This window comes from Neolamprologus multifasciatus, chromosome 6 (assembly GCF_963576455.1).
Source record: "Neolamprologus multifasciatus chromosome 6, fNeoMul1.2, whole genome shotgun sequence".
Lineage (NCBI taxonomy): Eukaryota > Metazoa > Chordata > Actinopteri > Cichliformes > Cichlidae > Neolamprologus > Neolamprologus multifasciatus.
Genome location: NC_140444.1, coordinates 9,852,935 through 9,870,267, shown reverse-complemented (window position 1 = coordinate 9,870,267; position 17,333 = coordinate 9,852,935). Strand labels below are relative to the sequence as shown.

The 17,333-nt window shown below is 40.6% G+C and overlaps 1 protein-coding gene across 2 annotated transcripts; it reads right to left on the bottom strand.

The window, feature by feature from the left end:
- Positions 1-516: 516 nt before the first annotated feature.
- pycr1b (pyrroline-5-carboxylate reductase 1b) lies at positions 517-9,359 on the bottom strand. 2 transcript variants are annotated; one of them, XM_085161480.1, is made up of 9 exons: positions 9,202-9,359; positions 8,587-8,670; positions 8,398-8,468; positions 8,102-8,281; positions 7,624-7,731; positions 7,384-7,497; positions 3,659-3,751; positions 1,903-2,066; positions 517-1,680 (listed from the first exon to the last, which is right to left on the bottom strand). In XM_085161480.1, the coding sequence occupies exons 2-9, from the start codon at positions 8,651-8,653 to the stop codon at positions 1,503-1,505; spliced, it is 975 nt and encodes a 324-aa protein (XP_085017606.1). In that variant the 5' UTR covers positions 8,654-8,670; positions 9,202-9,359; the 3' UTR covers positions 517-1,502. The 2 variants fall into 2 exon arrangements, with proteins under 2 accessions (XP_085017606.1, XP_085017607.1); XM_085161481.1 differs by lacking the exon at positions 8,587-8,670 and having other exon boundaries at positions 9,202-9,352.
- Between the last annotated feature and the right edge of the window lie 7,974 nt (positions 9,360-17,333).

Here is a 17,333-nt window from a genome sequence, read left to right as displayed (position 1 = left end):
TGTCTAAAATTGGAGTGCGTTTCCTCTTCAAACAACCAATCACAATGCATCTCGAGGCCAGCAAGGAAACACCGGTCTACCTCTCATTATTTAAAGCACACACAAGGTCTAAATTTACCACACAGAGATCTGATTGGGAAAGAATTCAGAAGGCGGTGACCTACGAGAGGACACGATACGCGACACGGGGACAGTTTAGAATGGAGAGTGTATAAAACATGTAATTGTAGCACTACAGCTAATGCTCTTTTCCAATAAGGGAGGTTGTTTAGTTATATTTGATGCTATATTAAGGTTGATTTTTAAGCCTCTATTAACAGGCAGCAGCGTGAAGACGGTAATTTGATCTTTACAGGCGCGCTTAAATGGGTCACATTGATCAGAGGACGCCATCTGGAGGCCAGGGTGCACATTAATTACCGGCTAATGGACATAAGCGTAAACTATAAAAATGAAACGTGCATAATGGCGTTTGGGAAACAGGGAAGGAAAAAAAAAGAGGATGAACAAAGAAAACAGATTCTGTTTCTTTAATATCAACTTTTTGACTTGCATACCAATTCAGTGGCTGATGCACCAGGTAAAATAGACATTATATGTAACATTATGGGGGTAAAAATTCAGAGAGCAATACAGAAGTAAACAGGACTGGCTGATCGCAAGCCTAATACCTTTCCATTATAATTCATATGATCTGTGATGCACTGTGTAGATGATTTAAGCTTTCTTGTTGCCCTTCCATATAGGAACATCACATTGTTCTCCATAAAAAAAAAAATAATAAAAAAAATACATTAATTAGTGCCTTTGGGTTTTATAAAGCACAGCAATGCTGAAGTCAGAGGTATAACAGTTTGAAATGATCTTTGAATGTCCTTAAGTGTTTATATGTGACAGACAACAAAGAAAAAACTTAACATTTTTGTTCCATCTGCATTCAGTCTTTGTAACACTGTCAGACAAAGTGAAATGATAATTATTTGGTACATGATGATTTACATTGTTTCATTTCTTTTTTAAAGACACACATTTAAGACGTACATTAACAGCTTGATGTTGCAACCATCTGCTGCCTGGCGTGCACCAGGACCTCATGATGGCCCACTGGGTCATTACCGTTTAACAGCCCCAGAGACCGTAGAGCTAAAGCACAGGCAGACAGATTGTTAATGCACTTTTGCTCTTCAGTGAGTGTATGCATACAGCAATCCCACATCACAACATAAGGCAATAACTGTGAGCAGCGTGCACAAGCACATCTGTGCTTGTGTGTAATGTGGCGATGTCATCACGAGGTCCGCTGTCCGCACGTCAATCAAGTATCAATAAATAATTTTGCAAAGTCGTTTGGATTCGATTTCGGAGCAGTCCTGAGTCTGCCTTTGAAATTCTACGGCTGAATAGATGTACAGCATGAAGGTCCACATGTGCACGTGCCGGCACATTTAAACTTGTAACGTGTTTGTGTGTCTTTGTGTGTGTGTGTCTGCCACTCTGTGTACTCAGTTCTTCTTCTTGAGCCCAGAGCCGCGATTATTGAATAAGCTCAGCCCTGATTTGCCGTTCCCATTAGCCACTCCACCGACTGTGACTCCAGGCTGCTGCAGCACTTTGTCCAACGTGGTTTTCTTAATGGCTGCTGGAGAGATGCGCTCCTGGTCTGCCAGGTACTGCAGCTCCCTGCGAGGACAGGAGTAATACTAATGTCAGGAGTACAGTAAAAATGAAGGGTTGTCTGTGTGTGCCATGATAACTACAACTAAAGGATAAAGACACACAATTTAAAATATCACAAAACTGAGTCAGGACGAAAAGTGGAGTGAATGGGAAAACGGGTCAATTGAGAAATATACAGTTGCAATTTAAAAAAAATTTTTTTTAACGACTTTCTGATTTTCTCACCGTGTCCTGATGCAAGAAGCCTCCACTGCATTGATAAGGAGGCTGCGGAAGCCACCACTCTCCAGAAAGTGTAGGGCGTGGATGGTGGCGCCCCCTGGTGAGCACACATTGTCCTTCAGCTGGCCGGGGTGTTGCTCCGACTCAAGCAGCATCTTTGCTGCTCCCTGAAAGTGAAACGGGGACATGAGAAATATGTAAAAATAAAGGAGGTATTGCAGAAACAGTGCAGGTGTTTGCATCCATTTCTATAGAGCATTGACAAGAGAATAAAGTCTGAGGCGTAGCTCAAATATAAAGTTGCTCTGTATGCCACTAGGGGTTGTGAAGCTTTAACCTCCTGCTTCTCAGCGTCTTCTCTCACTTATCATTTGCAAATTCTGCTGATCTGTTTTATCCTGTGTCACTTCTGTTGTAAATGGAGCACGTATGCAATGCAGAATCACATTTGATGGCCCCAGCCAAATATTTTTCCGGCACCATGCTGGTGTACAGTGAATATTTGAATGACACCTTGGATGATTGGTTGGTTACCATTTCTCTTAATTTACTGAGTAAGAAACAAATTAACACCACTTTAAAAAAAAGAAGAAAAAAGTGTGATATCATTACCCTTCAATCCAAGAACTGTCTCTTCAGCTCAACACAAACTCTGTGTCGTTTTAACTCACGTGGTTGAGTGGTTTGAGTCTTCCCTGCATGTCATTCCTCCCGGCTCTACCCCTACTTTCTGTACAACAACGGCTACAAAAACAAACAATCAAACCCAACCCACCCCCTAAAAATATATAACTTGGAATACAATCGTCTTGGGCTGCATACGTCAACAGCAGTCCTTGTTCTGCTGTGCAGCCTTACAAAGCTCAGGGTAACAGCACAAGAACCAGGCTCTGGTTAGGAGCTCAAATGAGCTCATTGCCAACTGCAATATAAAACAAAGGAGATGGAGCCCATCCAAACATGGGGCGAAGAAGCAGCTACATGATATCGACACAATAGCCCCCCGCCAGCGAGTCAGCAGTGTAAAGATCCCCCCCCACCAAAAAAGCCCAAAACCATGAGATTGGATGGGTTAGCCCATTCAATAAAAGACTAAGGAGTTATCCTCGAGTAAACCAACTGTGGATGCTATTGTTCAACTAAAGGGCTGAAAAAGATACATTTTTATTTTATTTATTTATTTTTTAAAAAGGCCAAATGAGTGTGCAGCCCATTCAAGTAATGCGTAGAAAACAATTCATAATAACATCTAACTTGTAAGCGCGCGCGCGCACACACACACACACACACACACACGAAGCCTGAAGCAACTGCCAAGATAACAAAAACTGAAATGAGTAATTTTCAGTAATGTCTCTGATAAACTGCCAAAGCCTAATCACATCCCAACAGCGCCGTATAAACAGAATCAAACTACATTTAAGTTTAATGTTAAAAAGAGCAATTTAAAATTTGTGCAGACCCTGCAGAAAAAGAGCTGCAGGATCAAAATATATCCTTTTCTTCTTCTTTTCCTCCTCTTTTGGCAAGCCCGAGTGCCCCGCAGGTGTTTATTTTCTTGGGTTTCATTATTTTTTCGTTGAACAAAAGTCAGCAGTTATCAGACGGCAAAATTGCTGGATGCACTAAAAACAGCAACTCGAGCTTAATAATTTTGTTGCCTCCAAACATGCAGCGTAGCAGATCAAGGAAACTTAATATTTAGAATAAGTGCAACAGAAGAGACCTGAATGTGACACACAGATTTAGCACTACTGACCAACAGGGCCTGAGCTCCAAGTCTGACAGCGAGCCTCCTCGGCAGTCCCATCTTCACTCCTCCGTCTGCGAGAGCATCCAGGGCTGTGAACGCCTGTATAAACACAACATTTTCTATTATTTTAAGCAACAAGAAAGTCATCAACATGTCTTTAAAGCATCTAAACCCATCACAAATAAAATCACCATCACCTGGCCCTTTTCAGACCAGAGCCATTCCTCCCTTGGCTTATTTTGAGAGCCACCCCACATTTCAACAGATTTGAGGAATACAATGTTACATAACGGTAGGCAGAAAAAGTTGAGGAAGGAATAAAATCATGGTGGACACAGTCTGCGAGCTTCATCTGCAAATCATCCAGTGCCATGGGAAAATCTTTTTGGGAGGCAGAAATGTATCCAACTAGGTCTAAACTGGCCAGCAGCACCACAACAATAGAAGACATGAGGCAATAGTTGCACTGCACAATGTTATATTTTCCTCTGGCTGTAGCTCAGGTGGTAGAGCAGGTCATCTACTGATCAGAAGGTTGGTGGTTCAATTCCTGGCTTCCCCTAGTCTGCATGCCAAATATCCTTGGGCAAGATACTAACCCCAAATTGCTCTCCGATGCATCCATCGGAGTATGAATGTGTGTGAATGTTATCTAGAAAGCACCTAGATAAATGTGCTTGTGCGAATGGGTGTGAATGGGTGAATGCACAAGTTGTGTAAAGCGCTTTGAGTGCGCAGAAGAGTAGAAAAGCGCTATATAAGAACCAGTCCATTTACCATTTACTCACAGTTCAATTCAGTTTTATTCCTGCAGCATCCGTTCATAACAGTGATCTCAAAGTGCATTATAATATAAGGTAAGAAGATCGACTGTGAGTTGTACTTGGCGACAGTAGGGAGGAAGAACTCCCTTTTAACAGCAGAATGAATAACAGGGAGACACAACCATCTGCCTTGACTTCTTGGATGGGGAAGGAAACAATGACGGACAACAAACTACAAGCGAGGCTAGAGATCAATTTAAGCTACTGATTAGTTTTCTTATGCTTCTCCTTTATTCTTTACATTCCACTAAATATATATAGTATGAGGCAGGAAACTAAATGCTCTCCCAGAACTAGTTTTTACAAGATGCTGTTGAACAGCCAGCTCAGAAAAAAGAAAATATTCCTCAGAGCCCGTCCATCCATTCGCTTCCACTTTTCCTTTTCAGGGTCGCGGGGGGCGCTGGAGCCTATCCCAGCTGTCACAGGGCGAGAGGCAGGTACACCCCTGGACAGGTCGCCAGTCTGTCGCAGGGCTAACACACAAAGACAGACAACCATTCGCGCTCACATTCACTCCCGCATTCATACCTATGGGCAATTTGGATTAATCAATCAACCTATCCCCAGAAACTGTATGTCTTTGGACGGTGCTGCACCGTCCTCAGAGCCCTTCAAATGTATTTAGAAATACCTCCCCAAAGCCAGAGTTCCACTACAAGCAAGTCGTGCCAAAGGCATGCCTTTTTAAACGCCCCTAGTGACTCATTTTGGAAGTAACTTTAAAGCTTTTATGTTCTGTTTATCCCTGGAATTAAACTGCTTGTAAAGCATCAACACTCAAATCTAATACAAAACATCTACAAAAGTTTTTAAACACCTCTTTCCCCATGAACGTTTTACTTCTAACACCAACACCATCGTTCAAGAAGAAAAAGAAAATCTGCAAAGATATCAAGTCAGGATTTTTCAAGTCCGCTTTCTTACAAGATCTAGCTAGATTCTATACAAACATCAGCCAAAGACACATTTACTCTTGATTTCCTCCACCAGTGCTTACATCGGCCTGCTACACACAATATTTGATGTGACATTTTCGAAAGCAGAGAGGACTGAAATTTGGAAACACACTTGTGGCACTACAGGTAATTACCAAGGACAGGATATGACAAAACTGCCCAAAAATACCACAACAGCACAAACACAAAAGGTCCTTTATATGGACAGGATATATACATACACACCTGCCAATGTTTTTTCCTTTATCTAGACCTCAAGCTTGAGACCATGTGCACAATATTACCAGTCACTGAAAAACAGTGAACACGCAAAGGTTTCTAAACAGTCAGCGCAGTCGTGACTAGCAGGTACGAAGCCAAAACAATGTGTTCTTGAATCACCCTGATCAGAAAAAGAGACATTTTCTGCTTACATCTATGAAGAAGTGCTTACTTTTCTCAACATCCTGTCATGAATCGAACGCTTCACGTCATTATTTTTGACATCTTATAGACTAAATAATTTATCAAAGGCTAATGATTAGTTTCAGACCAGGCTGTGAAGCCTGACAGCTGAAGATAAACAGAAGTAATAGCAACCAGTCTTCGAAAAATACAGCGTATCAGATCATTCCTGCATCAATCCACATAAATCCCAGTAGCTCTGAGTGCAAAATGGAGAGGGTGCTTTGATAAAAAAAATAAAAATAAATTCCTCCCCCACTGTAAGACGAAGGATGCTGCAAAATTTTAAAGGGGATCTATTACCCATCTATCAATTTTCTTCTCCTTATCCAGTTCAGGGTTGCAGAGGAGCTGGAGTGGAGTTTGAGCAAATAAAACAATAACACACTTTTTAAAAAAGTGTTATGTTTACAGTGATGTTGCTCTGTATCATAAATACCAGTACTGAGGGTGCGAGTACTCGCTGTAGTATAATACAAAATCTTGACATCATTGGTGGTATAAAAAGGGGAGGAAGTCAGACCTGGAACCAAATACATTTTTTCTCTCTTTTCAAAGTTGTTTTTTGTTCCAGGAAGTCTCATCTTTTCAAAGTGTTGCAACATCTCCCTCTGTATAATGTGTAAACCTCTAAGCATCTGTACTGATAAATAACTGAAATTGCGATAAAAACTGACATGATCGTACACTTGTGTCTTCAGTCTGGCACAGCGGCCAACGCTGTCTGGTTGGTTTTATACTGATCAAATACTGATTATATACCGATTACAAAAGTTCAGCCCAGAAGCTAAGAGGGTTTTTTTAGACTGTACAGAGGGCCTGATAAACAAACTTTGTATTTCCATCATGCATAACTATTACTACTTGGACAAGTCCAATAAGAAAGAAATAGAGATCTGGAAATGAGAATACCAGATTTTGTTTAACTAAGAAGGATCTAAAACGGCTCCTTTCAGACAGTGGGTGAACTGAGGATTTAGATAAAAGCACAGTTTAAAGGGAATAACTGATTAATAATTAACTGAACCCCTTTACCTGGCTCGAGCTTGTCCTTAGGGGGGCTCACACCCCACATATGCATCACATGTCCACATATAGTCAAGATGTCACTGTTACCTGAAATCTACTGGCTGTCTGGAGATAATGTATTTAACCTTGAGCAAATAAAACAAGAATAACTTTTTTAAAAAAGGGTTACGTTTATCAGATTGCTGGTGATTTTCTATTTGGGAAAGACTACAACTTCTTTGGAGGCATAGAAAGATTTTTACACACAAAAAACCTATTCTAGCAGAGTCATAATGGGCTAGAATAGAAAATGAGCATAACAGGTCCTCTTTAATGAATGAATTCTGCACCAGGCTCCAATGTAGTCTATTTTAGGATGAAGGATTACTCAGATTATTTCAACTGTGCCAGGCCTCACTGTAATAGCCAAAACCTGGATCCATCAGACTTTACAGTCATCCTTCCGGGAAACAAAACCACCCCCGAAGTGACTTACGTAGGCAGGTCCGCTGCCACTCAGACCGGTGACAGCATCAATGAGGTCCTCCTCCACTTCCGTGCAGAAGCCTACGCTGGCCATCAGCTGCTCCAGTAATTTCCCATCCTCCACCTTGATAAAAATGCCACAGTGACAAAATGTATGTTAATGGGGTTAAAATAAAGCTGAAATCCCACTACCTGATCATACATCTTATCTTTCCTGACAGTAAACACGAGGCGATTCATCCCTCTTTACCTCTGCATGTGTCCCAGTGGCATACACTGTAGCTCCCTCTTTCACCACCACTGGAGTGTTTGTCATACACCTCATGACTTTAGGAGCTGAGCGGTACTGAAGCAGCTTCTGTAAAATTAATAGGAAATGTAGGCGATGTCAGTAAATAAGACATGTTTGAAATCACACCAGAGCAGCTTAATTTAACTTAGTGATATGCAAGAAACAAGTCAGGAGATGTAAAACACATTTGGAGCATTTAAGTGTGTACATTTCCTCCTTTCAAAGTACAACAAAGACCTACTTTATAAAACTTAACTCAAATCATGGTCTCTCTATTAAATTTACTCCCAGGAAAATTACACACATGCAATCATCCACATAGAGAACATGCTGTAAATACCGATTTTAATGCAACATTATTCATATTTTAGTTTATATCTATTTATTAGTGCCGGTACAGCCCCTTGAAAAACTGAACTAAGAGAGCAATGCTAACCTTTTCTATGGAGCTTATGGTAACACCTGCAGCACAAGACACTATGAGATGACGGTCCTCGATGTCTGGCCCAATCTCATCCAGAACGAAGGGGATAATGTGGGGCTTTACAGCCAAAAAGAGCACATCACTCTTGTTGACGGTCTCTTTGTTACTTGTTGTCAGGTTCACTCCCATTTTCTACAGAAAAAGAGGAAAAAAGACAGAGGTACTTGTCATGAAAACTGCAGATGTTAAGACGTGAAGAGGCGGGGAAGGACAGGTGATATCACAATAACTATGTGGAAACTTCTCACCCTCAGCCCTGATACCGTGGGCAGGTCTGTGTCTGGGGAGCTCGCTGTAATCCTGTGTGTGGCGATCACACCTGGTGACAGGTGGAAGCAGAGGAATAAATAACAGCTGTAAAATAAGTCCTTACTGAGGCCCAGAGTCACAAGAAAGATGGAAAAAGTGGAGAAAAAGAGCTAAAAGACTCATATCACCTGCAGCAGTGAAGCCCTTCACCAGTGCATGAGCCAGCTGGCCCGCTCCAATGAATCCAACACTCATGATGTGGCACTTCTGTCCTACAGTGGAGGAGGAGGGAAAGTCATCTCAGTCCACCAGACTTTTCACATTTTACGCCTGACTAGCAGAGAGAAAACGTCCTGGAGCTGGCCCGGACAACAAATGATGGCCAAAGACTCATCTGACACTCTTCTAGCACCCATGGCTGACTCCAGCAGGATATGAGTGCAGTTACTGATTTACAGTGAGCTTTACATCTAAATAAAACCCATCTAAATGCCGTATATCATACAAATACTCTCAGCCTTTATTTGAATGTGCACGGAGCTAAAGGCACTGAGTTTGTGTCTGCAGTGTACAAATCCAAGTAAACCGCGATTTCACATGTTTTCAGTGTTAAATACTGACTTACACAACCAATTAGCAACTATTAGGTTGCGTTAATCTATGAAGCGTTATCCTTATTGAAATGATAAAGCCATTAGCTAGCCGTTGAGCTCCCTTCCCAGCTAACTTTTTTTTTTTAGCTAGATTTACACCTATAAATGACTGAGAAATATGGCGGATACATATTAAACATGCTCAGATACCTTATCCAGACGCTCTAACTGATGTTTCTGCGTTGATGGATATAAAGTGTCGATGTGACCGCTCTTTCCCGGTGTCAAAAAAACAGTTTTTTTGTGTCAACGTGGCTTCCTTTTTTTCAGCCCACATGTGAGCTCAGAGCAGCAGCAGACATCAAAGAGGACCAATCACGACAGACATACTCGGAGTCTCTGACCAATGGAGATGCTCAATTATGAAATATGGGCGGGGTGGAGTTGCATCAGCTTCATCCCGGGAAAAATACGTGTGCGTTTCAAAGTAGGTCATGTTCATATATATATATATATATATATATATATATATATATATATATATATATATATATATATATATATATATATATATATACTTTGCAGCTGACCAAACACACACATCCACACATGTGCAATAACATTAAGTGTAACTTTTTATCTGACAACATAGTATTTTATTCTATTGTATATAGTATGTTATTCGTTTTATCTTATCCTAGTCCATTGTTTTTCTTAATTTTTGCTGTTGTAACTTTGCACTGTCCACTTTCTTCTGCGATACAACAAATTTTCCACGTGTGGGACTTATTTTAATTACTACCATAGCGTTTTCTGCCATTTTATACATTTGTGCTGACAGTTTTGCTTGTTTACCACAGCAGCATTTCTTTATTATGTAGAAAAACTACATGAGACATAATATTTACACTGACAGAAGGGAGAATTTTGCTGGTTTTGCCCACTTGAGATCAAAGTGGGTTGTACGTGGCCCATGATTTCGCATCCCTGATCTCAAGTGTTCAAGAGATGTGCCTGGATTGATAGTATTAATACCAATGCTGGTATTAATATCGGATTAATACTAGTGTTGAATTGAAATTAAAATATTTTTGGAAATGAAAAAAATATACCTTTAAATATACCTCAAACACACGAATTATTAAAAAAATAAAAAGTTATTTAAGAAGCAATTTTATATGATACCTTTAGGCACTTTATTACTATCATCCTCTCACAAAAACACGATTTGTTTGTATTTCTTTAGTCGAATCTAGAAAAAATGCCAATGATTACACAAATTGGCAGGGATGGAATAGTTTTTAGCACTAAGAAGGTGTTAAAAATGAACTATTAGCCAAAATCTTGGCATATAGTGGTTTGAAGTGTGTCCTTACAAGTTTCAGGAAACTGGAAAAAATGAAGGTTAAAAGAAGTGGCAAGCTTAAAAAACATTCACATAAGATGAACAGTATCTGAAAGTCATGTCCTTAAGAAATGGGGGGGAAAAGACCTGACACAGAACCTGAAAGATGCATCTGACCCTTCAGCTGATCCATCTGTTCAACCAGAACCTCATCAGAAATGGTCTCAGTGAAAGGGTGGCTGTCTTTAAACCATTCTTAAGGAAGGGAAACTGGACAAATGTGGAGGTATGCCAAATTACACAAGAGTTGAACTGAAATTCAGTGATATTAGGTCTTAAGGGTCTTAAGCACTTAATCCAAATTTAAAATTTTGGGCTGAAATCACTGTCATTATTGATGCCACCCTGCCAGGTGGCTGGCCACACCTAAGGAAATGATCACACACCTGCAGCTGATCAAGCATCATCGGGGAGCTACAAAGCAGTGTGGCTGAGAGCTCCTCGACGCTGGATCGTTCAGTGACTTGCCGTCAGTTCTCAGTAAATGTGCAAAGTAAGTGCCAGTCTGCCGTTATGTAGAGGTACTCACGGCTGCCTTTGTAACACATACATCTTTGTATGTGAAACACATACAAAGAAACATACTTGTTTCCCCTGGAAACAAGGAAGCAGCTGATGGACTGTACACAAGGAATGGAGACAGAGCACGGGAGTAGGGAGAAGATACGGAACGGGAGTCGGGATCGCACTGGGGATTTATTGTTGTTTGGATTGTTACATCACTGTAAATAAACGCACTGCCTTCATCAAAGAGTCCTACATTTTGGGTCCTATTTTCCTCCACATACCCAATACATTTTAACTCCTGATGACAGAGAAAAAAATGTCTAAGATCTACAAAACCCTAACCTATAACCCCATTTTTTGAAACACAAATAAAGATTATTTTTCTTGTTTCTTTGTTTTAGTGCTCTGTTTGCCAATACTTTGGATATACATTTTGGTACAAAGACTCTGATATTACTTGAATTATTAGTTAAATCTGGGCTCATCTCAGTTTTAGCCAACCATATTATATCACTGAGGACTCTGAGTATCTGAACAGCTGGCGCTTTCAGAGCTCACCCTTGCATTCTGCTTTATATATAGACAGGAGCATAAGCAATCCCTCTGTGCATTCCTGTGAGAAAATAAATGGAATGTGGTCCCGTGAAGAAGACATATCACTTCTTCCCGTAGTGTGTAAATTTAGGCTGGTATGAAATGGGAAACATGAAAGGAACAGACAGGCATGATAGACAAGAAGAGGGTTGAACCTTTTAAAATGTGGAGAGGGGAGATTTTAGTATTAAACAGACAGTTACAGGCCAAGTTCTTGGCTAATTCTGAGAATATGTGCTGGTGAAATACCAAGGGATAGGCAGCCAAACTGTATTCATACTCCATAGCTCATTAGCGTATGTGCTATTCAGTTCTGCTTTATTTCAAATTCTGTCAAATCTAAGGGGAAAGAAAAAAAGAGCTGGTCCGCAGTCTCCTGTTAGAATAACAATCGTCTATTCATATTCAGCTCCCTAAAATATCTCAAGCCAATTCTGGTAACCCGCAATGTTTTGATGACTCATGCTTTCCGTGCATTTGATCAAAACGTCAATCTTGTAAAAGATTTGCTGTCTGCAGCACAGAATCACAAAAATGAGGTGATGACTTCTGAAGTACAAAGACAAACCTCTATAAATATCAGTACTTTTGTGTATTTTTATGAAAAGTACTAAACCCACCAGTGTGGCAAGTGATGAAACAAACAGTGTTCCTCTACCTGTTTAGACTGAAAATGTGGGATAAATGGAGACTGTGGAGAATTTCTGCCTGACATGTCTTTAAATCTTCAGTATCAGGTCAATCTTAGCACTAGTGTAGGTGAGAAAATAGTGAAATACATAATAAAATATTACTCATTTAAAGGGGTAAAATTCTAAATACTGATTATTAATGATTATAAATACTAAAAACATACTTAAAGTGTAAAGTTTTTATAGATATGGCAATAAATGTTGTGCAGAGGATCATAAAACAAATGTCCAACTCCTGAAAAGTATTTATTTATTTACTTTACTTTACTCTGCACTCCTTTAACATGAATCACTGCATCAGTGGAGTGTGGCATGGATGTAATCCATGGTGAGGTGTTAATAGACCCCAGGGTGCTTTGATAGCAGCCTTCACTTTCTTTTTGCGTCGGGTGTTTGTTGTCTTCCTTTTGACAATATTCCCCAGATTCCTCGTGGGGTTCAGGTCAGGTGATTTGGCTGGTCGGTCAACCACAGTAATAACATGGTTAGCAAACATTTTTTAGTAGCTTTGGCAGTCTGTGTGGCATTGTCAGCAGGAGTTAAGTCCTGCTGGAAAAGAGATCGGCATGTGTATAAAACTGAGTTTCATTGTTGGCAGAGGGAAGAACTGCAAAATCTGTGCACTCTGTGTTAATATTGGTCAACCTTCATAGAAGTGAGGAAATCACTGTGGATGACTCAAAATAAATTCTAAGATTATTGTATTTATGTTTGAACATCTCTGTAGGAGCAACTCAAAAACGTTTCAGGATTTTGTCTACAACACAATATGCAAGATAAAAAATAAATACATTTTAAAAACCCATCATCACTGTGATCCATGATACTAATTTTCACCTTAACATTATTTGAGTATGCCCATTATTTGGTTGACATTGTGTAGTATAGACCCAGGACTGAGCAGCTGATGGTTCTACATATCAGTATATCATATGTTGAGGTCAGCAAGGATTACCTCCAAAAAGCCTTGAAGGGTGATTAACGTTTGAGTCCTCTCAAAAGTCCATCCATCCATCCATCCATCCATCCATCCATCCATCCATCCATCCATCCATCCATCCATCCACACTCACAAAGGCCTAGAAACCATTTGGCCAACCACCCAGAAAATGAAAATTCAGATTTAGATCAGTTACTTTAGGTCACAAAGATTTTTGATTGCCAAAGGGTCACAGAAGCCTTTCCAAGCTGTTCCAAGATGAGAGGAGGGATACATCCCGAACTAGTTGCCATTGTATTTAGTAAGTAAGACAACCACACACTCTTCACATCCACACCTACCTGTTGGAGGATGCTGAAGTACCTGGAGACAATCTACACAGGCAGAACATGCGAACTCCATAAAGCCCTCAGGAGACCAGTACATTCAAACCCACCCCCATGTCTCCCCTGATAAAACACTCTCCTTACCTAAAGAATAAAATTTGAGCATATTTGAATAAAAATTATTTATTTTTTGTGTGCAACTGCAAAATGTGCATTCTTCCTCAAGCTTGTTAAATATCCCTAAAACAACACAGACACTTTTTCCTTCTGCAGAGGGAGTGAGAAGAAGTCTCTGCATTTGTATGCATTTATATTCAGAAGAAAAGGGAAAATTGTTGGGAATTAGGGAAAAATATTCCCTTCTGATGATACAAAGTGTCAGTGTTCTTTCTCTTGTTGGTTGCAGAATAAGCTAATTACCCACAAATCTGTTCCATGAACCTAATCTGAAACTAGCTGAAATTTACAGAGATATATCCCCACGACGCTGCCTCTCAGTCTGACAGACAGACAAAGTCAATTTACCACTGCCTGCCTCTGCTCTATCTATCACTCAGACTCGGTATGTGTGCTGAGGCGTGACAACACTCATTCTGTCTTTCTTTTTTTTTGACAAAACCCCGAGAGATTTATTAAAAATACCCGTAGAGCACAAATCTTTTTTTTCTCTCTCTCTTTTCAGCAACAGCAGAAAGCAGATCTAGGTGAAGCGTTCACAACAAATTGTTGCTTGCAGTGATTAGGGGCCTGAGGTGTGTATTCGTGCTTGTGTTCTTCACGATGTGAGAACGAGAGAGAGAAAAGTAGCTTTGGTGAGTGAGGGGAGATGTGCATATTTAATATCACAGACAGACAGAAATCTTTCCCAAGCGTTGCCATACGTCACCCTCCTGCAGTCTGAGACAAGAATAAGTGGCAACGACAGAATACAAAGGAAATGGCAGCAGGGAAGTTAAGGCATCCAGTGTAATGTCAGCTTTCATTTGAATGTCAAACCCAAAACCAATAAAGGATTTCCCACAGCACATCTCAAAATCTCAGGAACAAATCAGACTGTAAATCCCAGAAGAATCTGTGGGAGAGAAGCCTCAATAATATACTCCTTTTGTGTCTCTATCCTTGGTACCTGTATTCCGCTTACCAGGATGATATTACCACTTGACTATAGCTCTCGTGTGGTGTGGATAAAGCCATGAGAGGTCTGAAGAGAGCAAACTGTGGTCTAAAGGTCACCAGAAAATATTTGTCTTTTGTTCACCAGTTTTCATCAACGCTCAGTTCAAACATTTACATCACACTTGCATTTTATAGAGGTAGAAATGCGGGGGTGCTTGTTTGGTATTGTCAGTCTGTACATCTGGAAAGGCACAATGCAAGCTGAAAGGTTTTAGAGAAACACATGCTGCCATCCGAGGGTATTTAAAAGTAGAATGGTATGTGAAACCAGCTTCCAGTTTGGATTCAGAAAACAGACATGCTTTCTACTTTTGAGATTAGGCTTCAAACTTTGCTCTTTGCTAAAGCATATAGTTAGGGTTGGATCAGGTGACCCTGATTCCTCACTTAGTTACACTAGGGCTAGGCTGCTGGGGGCTTCCCATGATGCATTGAGTTTCCCCCCTGATCACTATGTGCTTACATGCCACTCGGTAACCTATTTAATCATTAGTTATTATTATTCTCTGGCTCTTCTTCACAGCATCATCCTGTTTCCCTCCCCTCATCCCCAACCCGTTGCAGTAGATGGCCGTCCCTCCTTGGTTTATTCCGGTTAAAAGGGAGTTTTGCCTTCCCACTGTTGCCAAGTGCTTGCTCATAGTGATTTGTCCGATTGTTGGGTTTTTTTCTGTATTATGTGAGGGTCTTTACCTTACAATATAAAGCGCCTTGAGGCAAGCTTTGCAACATTCTCCTCCTAAAAATTCAGCGACTGTTCTCCTCAGTTTCCAGACTGTTATTTAAAGAAGAATCGATGGTCCTTCCCAATCCTTTTTTAGACATGTTGCTGCCATCAAATTCAAAATGAGATATTTTTCTTAAAATGGTGCATTTTCTCAGATTAAATATTCAGTATTTTTTTTTATTAGAAATATTATTTCTGTGTTCTATTGTGAATGAAATATGGGTCTATGAGATTTGCAAATCATTGCATTCTGTTTTATTTACATTCTATTCTGTCATTTATTCAAGCAAACAAAACACAATTCAGTAAACACATCGGATTTTCACAATATAGGTTCAACACCACACACTGTGATGGCATGCAGTTCAGTAGCCTAGCAACATATGCAATCAATATTGAAGCTGATTACATAATGCTGGATGTTTGTTAAGTACCATGCCGTTGCTTTCATACTAAGCTCACACACTGTTTTGCATACAGTAGCAGACTGAGATCTACTTGGGACCAAAAATCAAGACTTCAGCATTGTTCCACCCAACATTTGGCAAAACGAGAGCTGAGATCCGCAGGGGGAATCTGACACCAACAACATGTGCCATCAGAGATTAGTGACAACAGTGAGCCAGCCGTCCCTCCATGTGCCCCCAGCAGGAAGGTGAGGAGGGGACAGTTATGATGGACACCTGCCGCATCCCATCTCTGTCAGGCGACTTCATCCACTGCTATGTTTAAGACAGAGGCCCTTGGGATAGAGAGGAAAAATGAGTGCCAAACATGGAACAGCTGCTGAATAGAAGTCTGCCGAGGAGCGGGCAGAATGCAAGTCTCGACTGAGCTGCAGATTGCTCTGTGGTGACAGTGTCCATCATTTTCAGTCGTAGCTTTCTCTGGGCTCTGTCATATTCAACTGATGTTACATCTCACTCTGGAAATATAACCCCAGAGAAGAGTACACATGGATCAAGCAGTACCTCCAGAGAGCTAGCTAACAGAAATAATTGAGCAGAATATATAAGAGGATCTAAATGCTTTCAGAGCAACACACACAACATAAAAATATTACTTTAACAATACAGTTATTTTTTGCTACAAAGCCCAGCAGTTTAGATAAACCCTCTTTAGATAATCTGGTACATCTTATTTACTTGTATTTACTTACTAATTTCCATAAATTGGCACAATGTTGAAAATAGCAAATCTCCAAGTCGCACAGTGACGTTTTCTGCTGTCTTAGACAGATTTGGAGATGAGAGCAGCCAACTGGTGGCGGATTTGCTGCTGAGCAGCAAGAACAGTTTTTGCGAGACGTATGCTGTGCCACAGCAGCTTCCCGAGGACTTATTATAATACATCCATAGCACTCACAGATGTGACAGGGCACTACATTGATCCTGGATTAGAGAGATGAGATTCACTGAGGTGACCAAAGCAAAGAGGAGGAGGTAACTGGTATGATGTGTGAGAAATAAATCCAGGGAGGGAGTGTGAAAATGTGGAGGAGAGAGAAATCTTAATGGAGGAGAACGAAGAGAGGCTGAGCGGATCAGATCTCTTCTTGTGTTTTATCCCTGTGAATGCTAGCACCACAGACAGAGAAAGACCCGTCTTTGCGCCTTTTTACCCCCTGAAGGTGCACAGATATGGCGGCGTAAAAAATCAGACCGTCTAGCAATTTAATGATCTACAACCAAAGCCTGAAGAGTGTGTCTGGAGATCTGATGGGTCATACGCTCAAAATGACTGATGTCATCCTGAATTTGCACATTAGAAAGACGTCTTTGTTGGAGATATTTTAAGCCTCACACTGACAAACTTCCACCCATCATTACACAGGTTGTGTTTCACCACCTCAGTCGTGTGGCAGCGGCAGCATGATGCAGGTCATTTGGCTTCATGTCTGCAGACTCCAGAGGTGAATGTAAAATCTGAACAAAACTCACTGAAGTTTAGCTCAAAGGTTTGACATTTTTTTCTG

Coding starts and splice junctions, on each gene's coding strand:
- pycr1b (XM_085161480.1), bottom strand. CDS start 8,653: ATGAGTGTTGGATTCATTGGAGCGGGCCAGCTGGCTCATGCACTGGTG. Junction 8,469..8,586: donor GAAGGGCTTCACTGCTGCAG/GTGATATGAGTC, acceptor ACCTGTCACCAG/GTGTGATCGCCACACACAGG. Junction 2,067..3,658: donor TTGGAGCTCAGGCCCTGTTG/GTCAGTAGTGCT, acceptor TTTCACTTTCAG/GGAGCAGCAAAGATGCTGCT.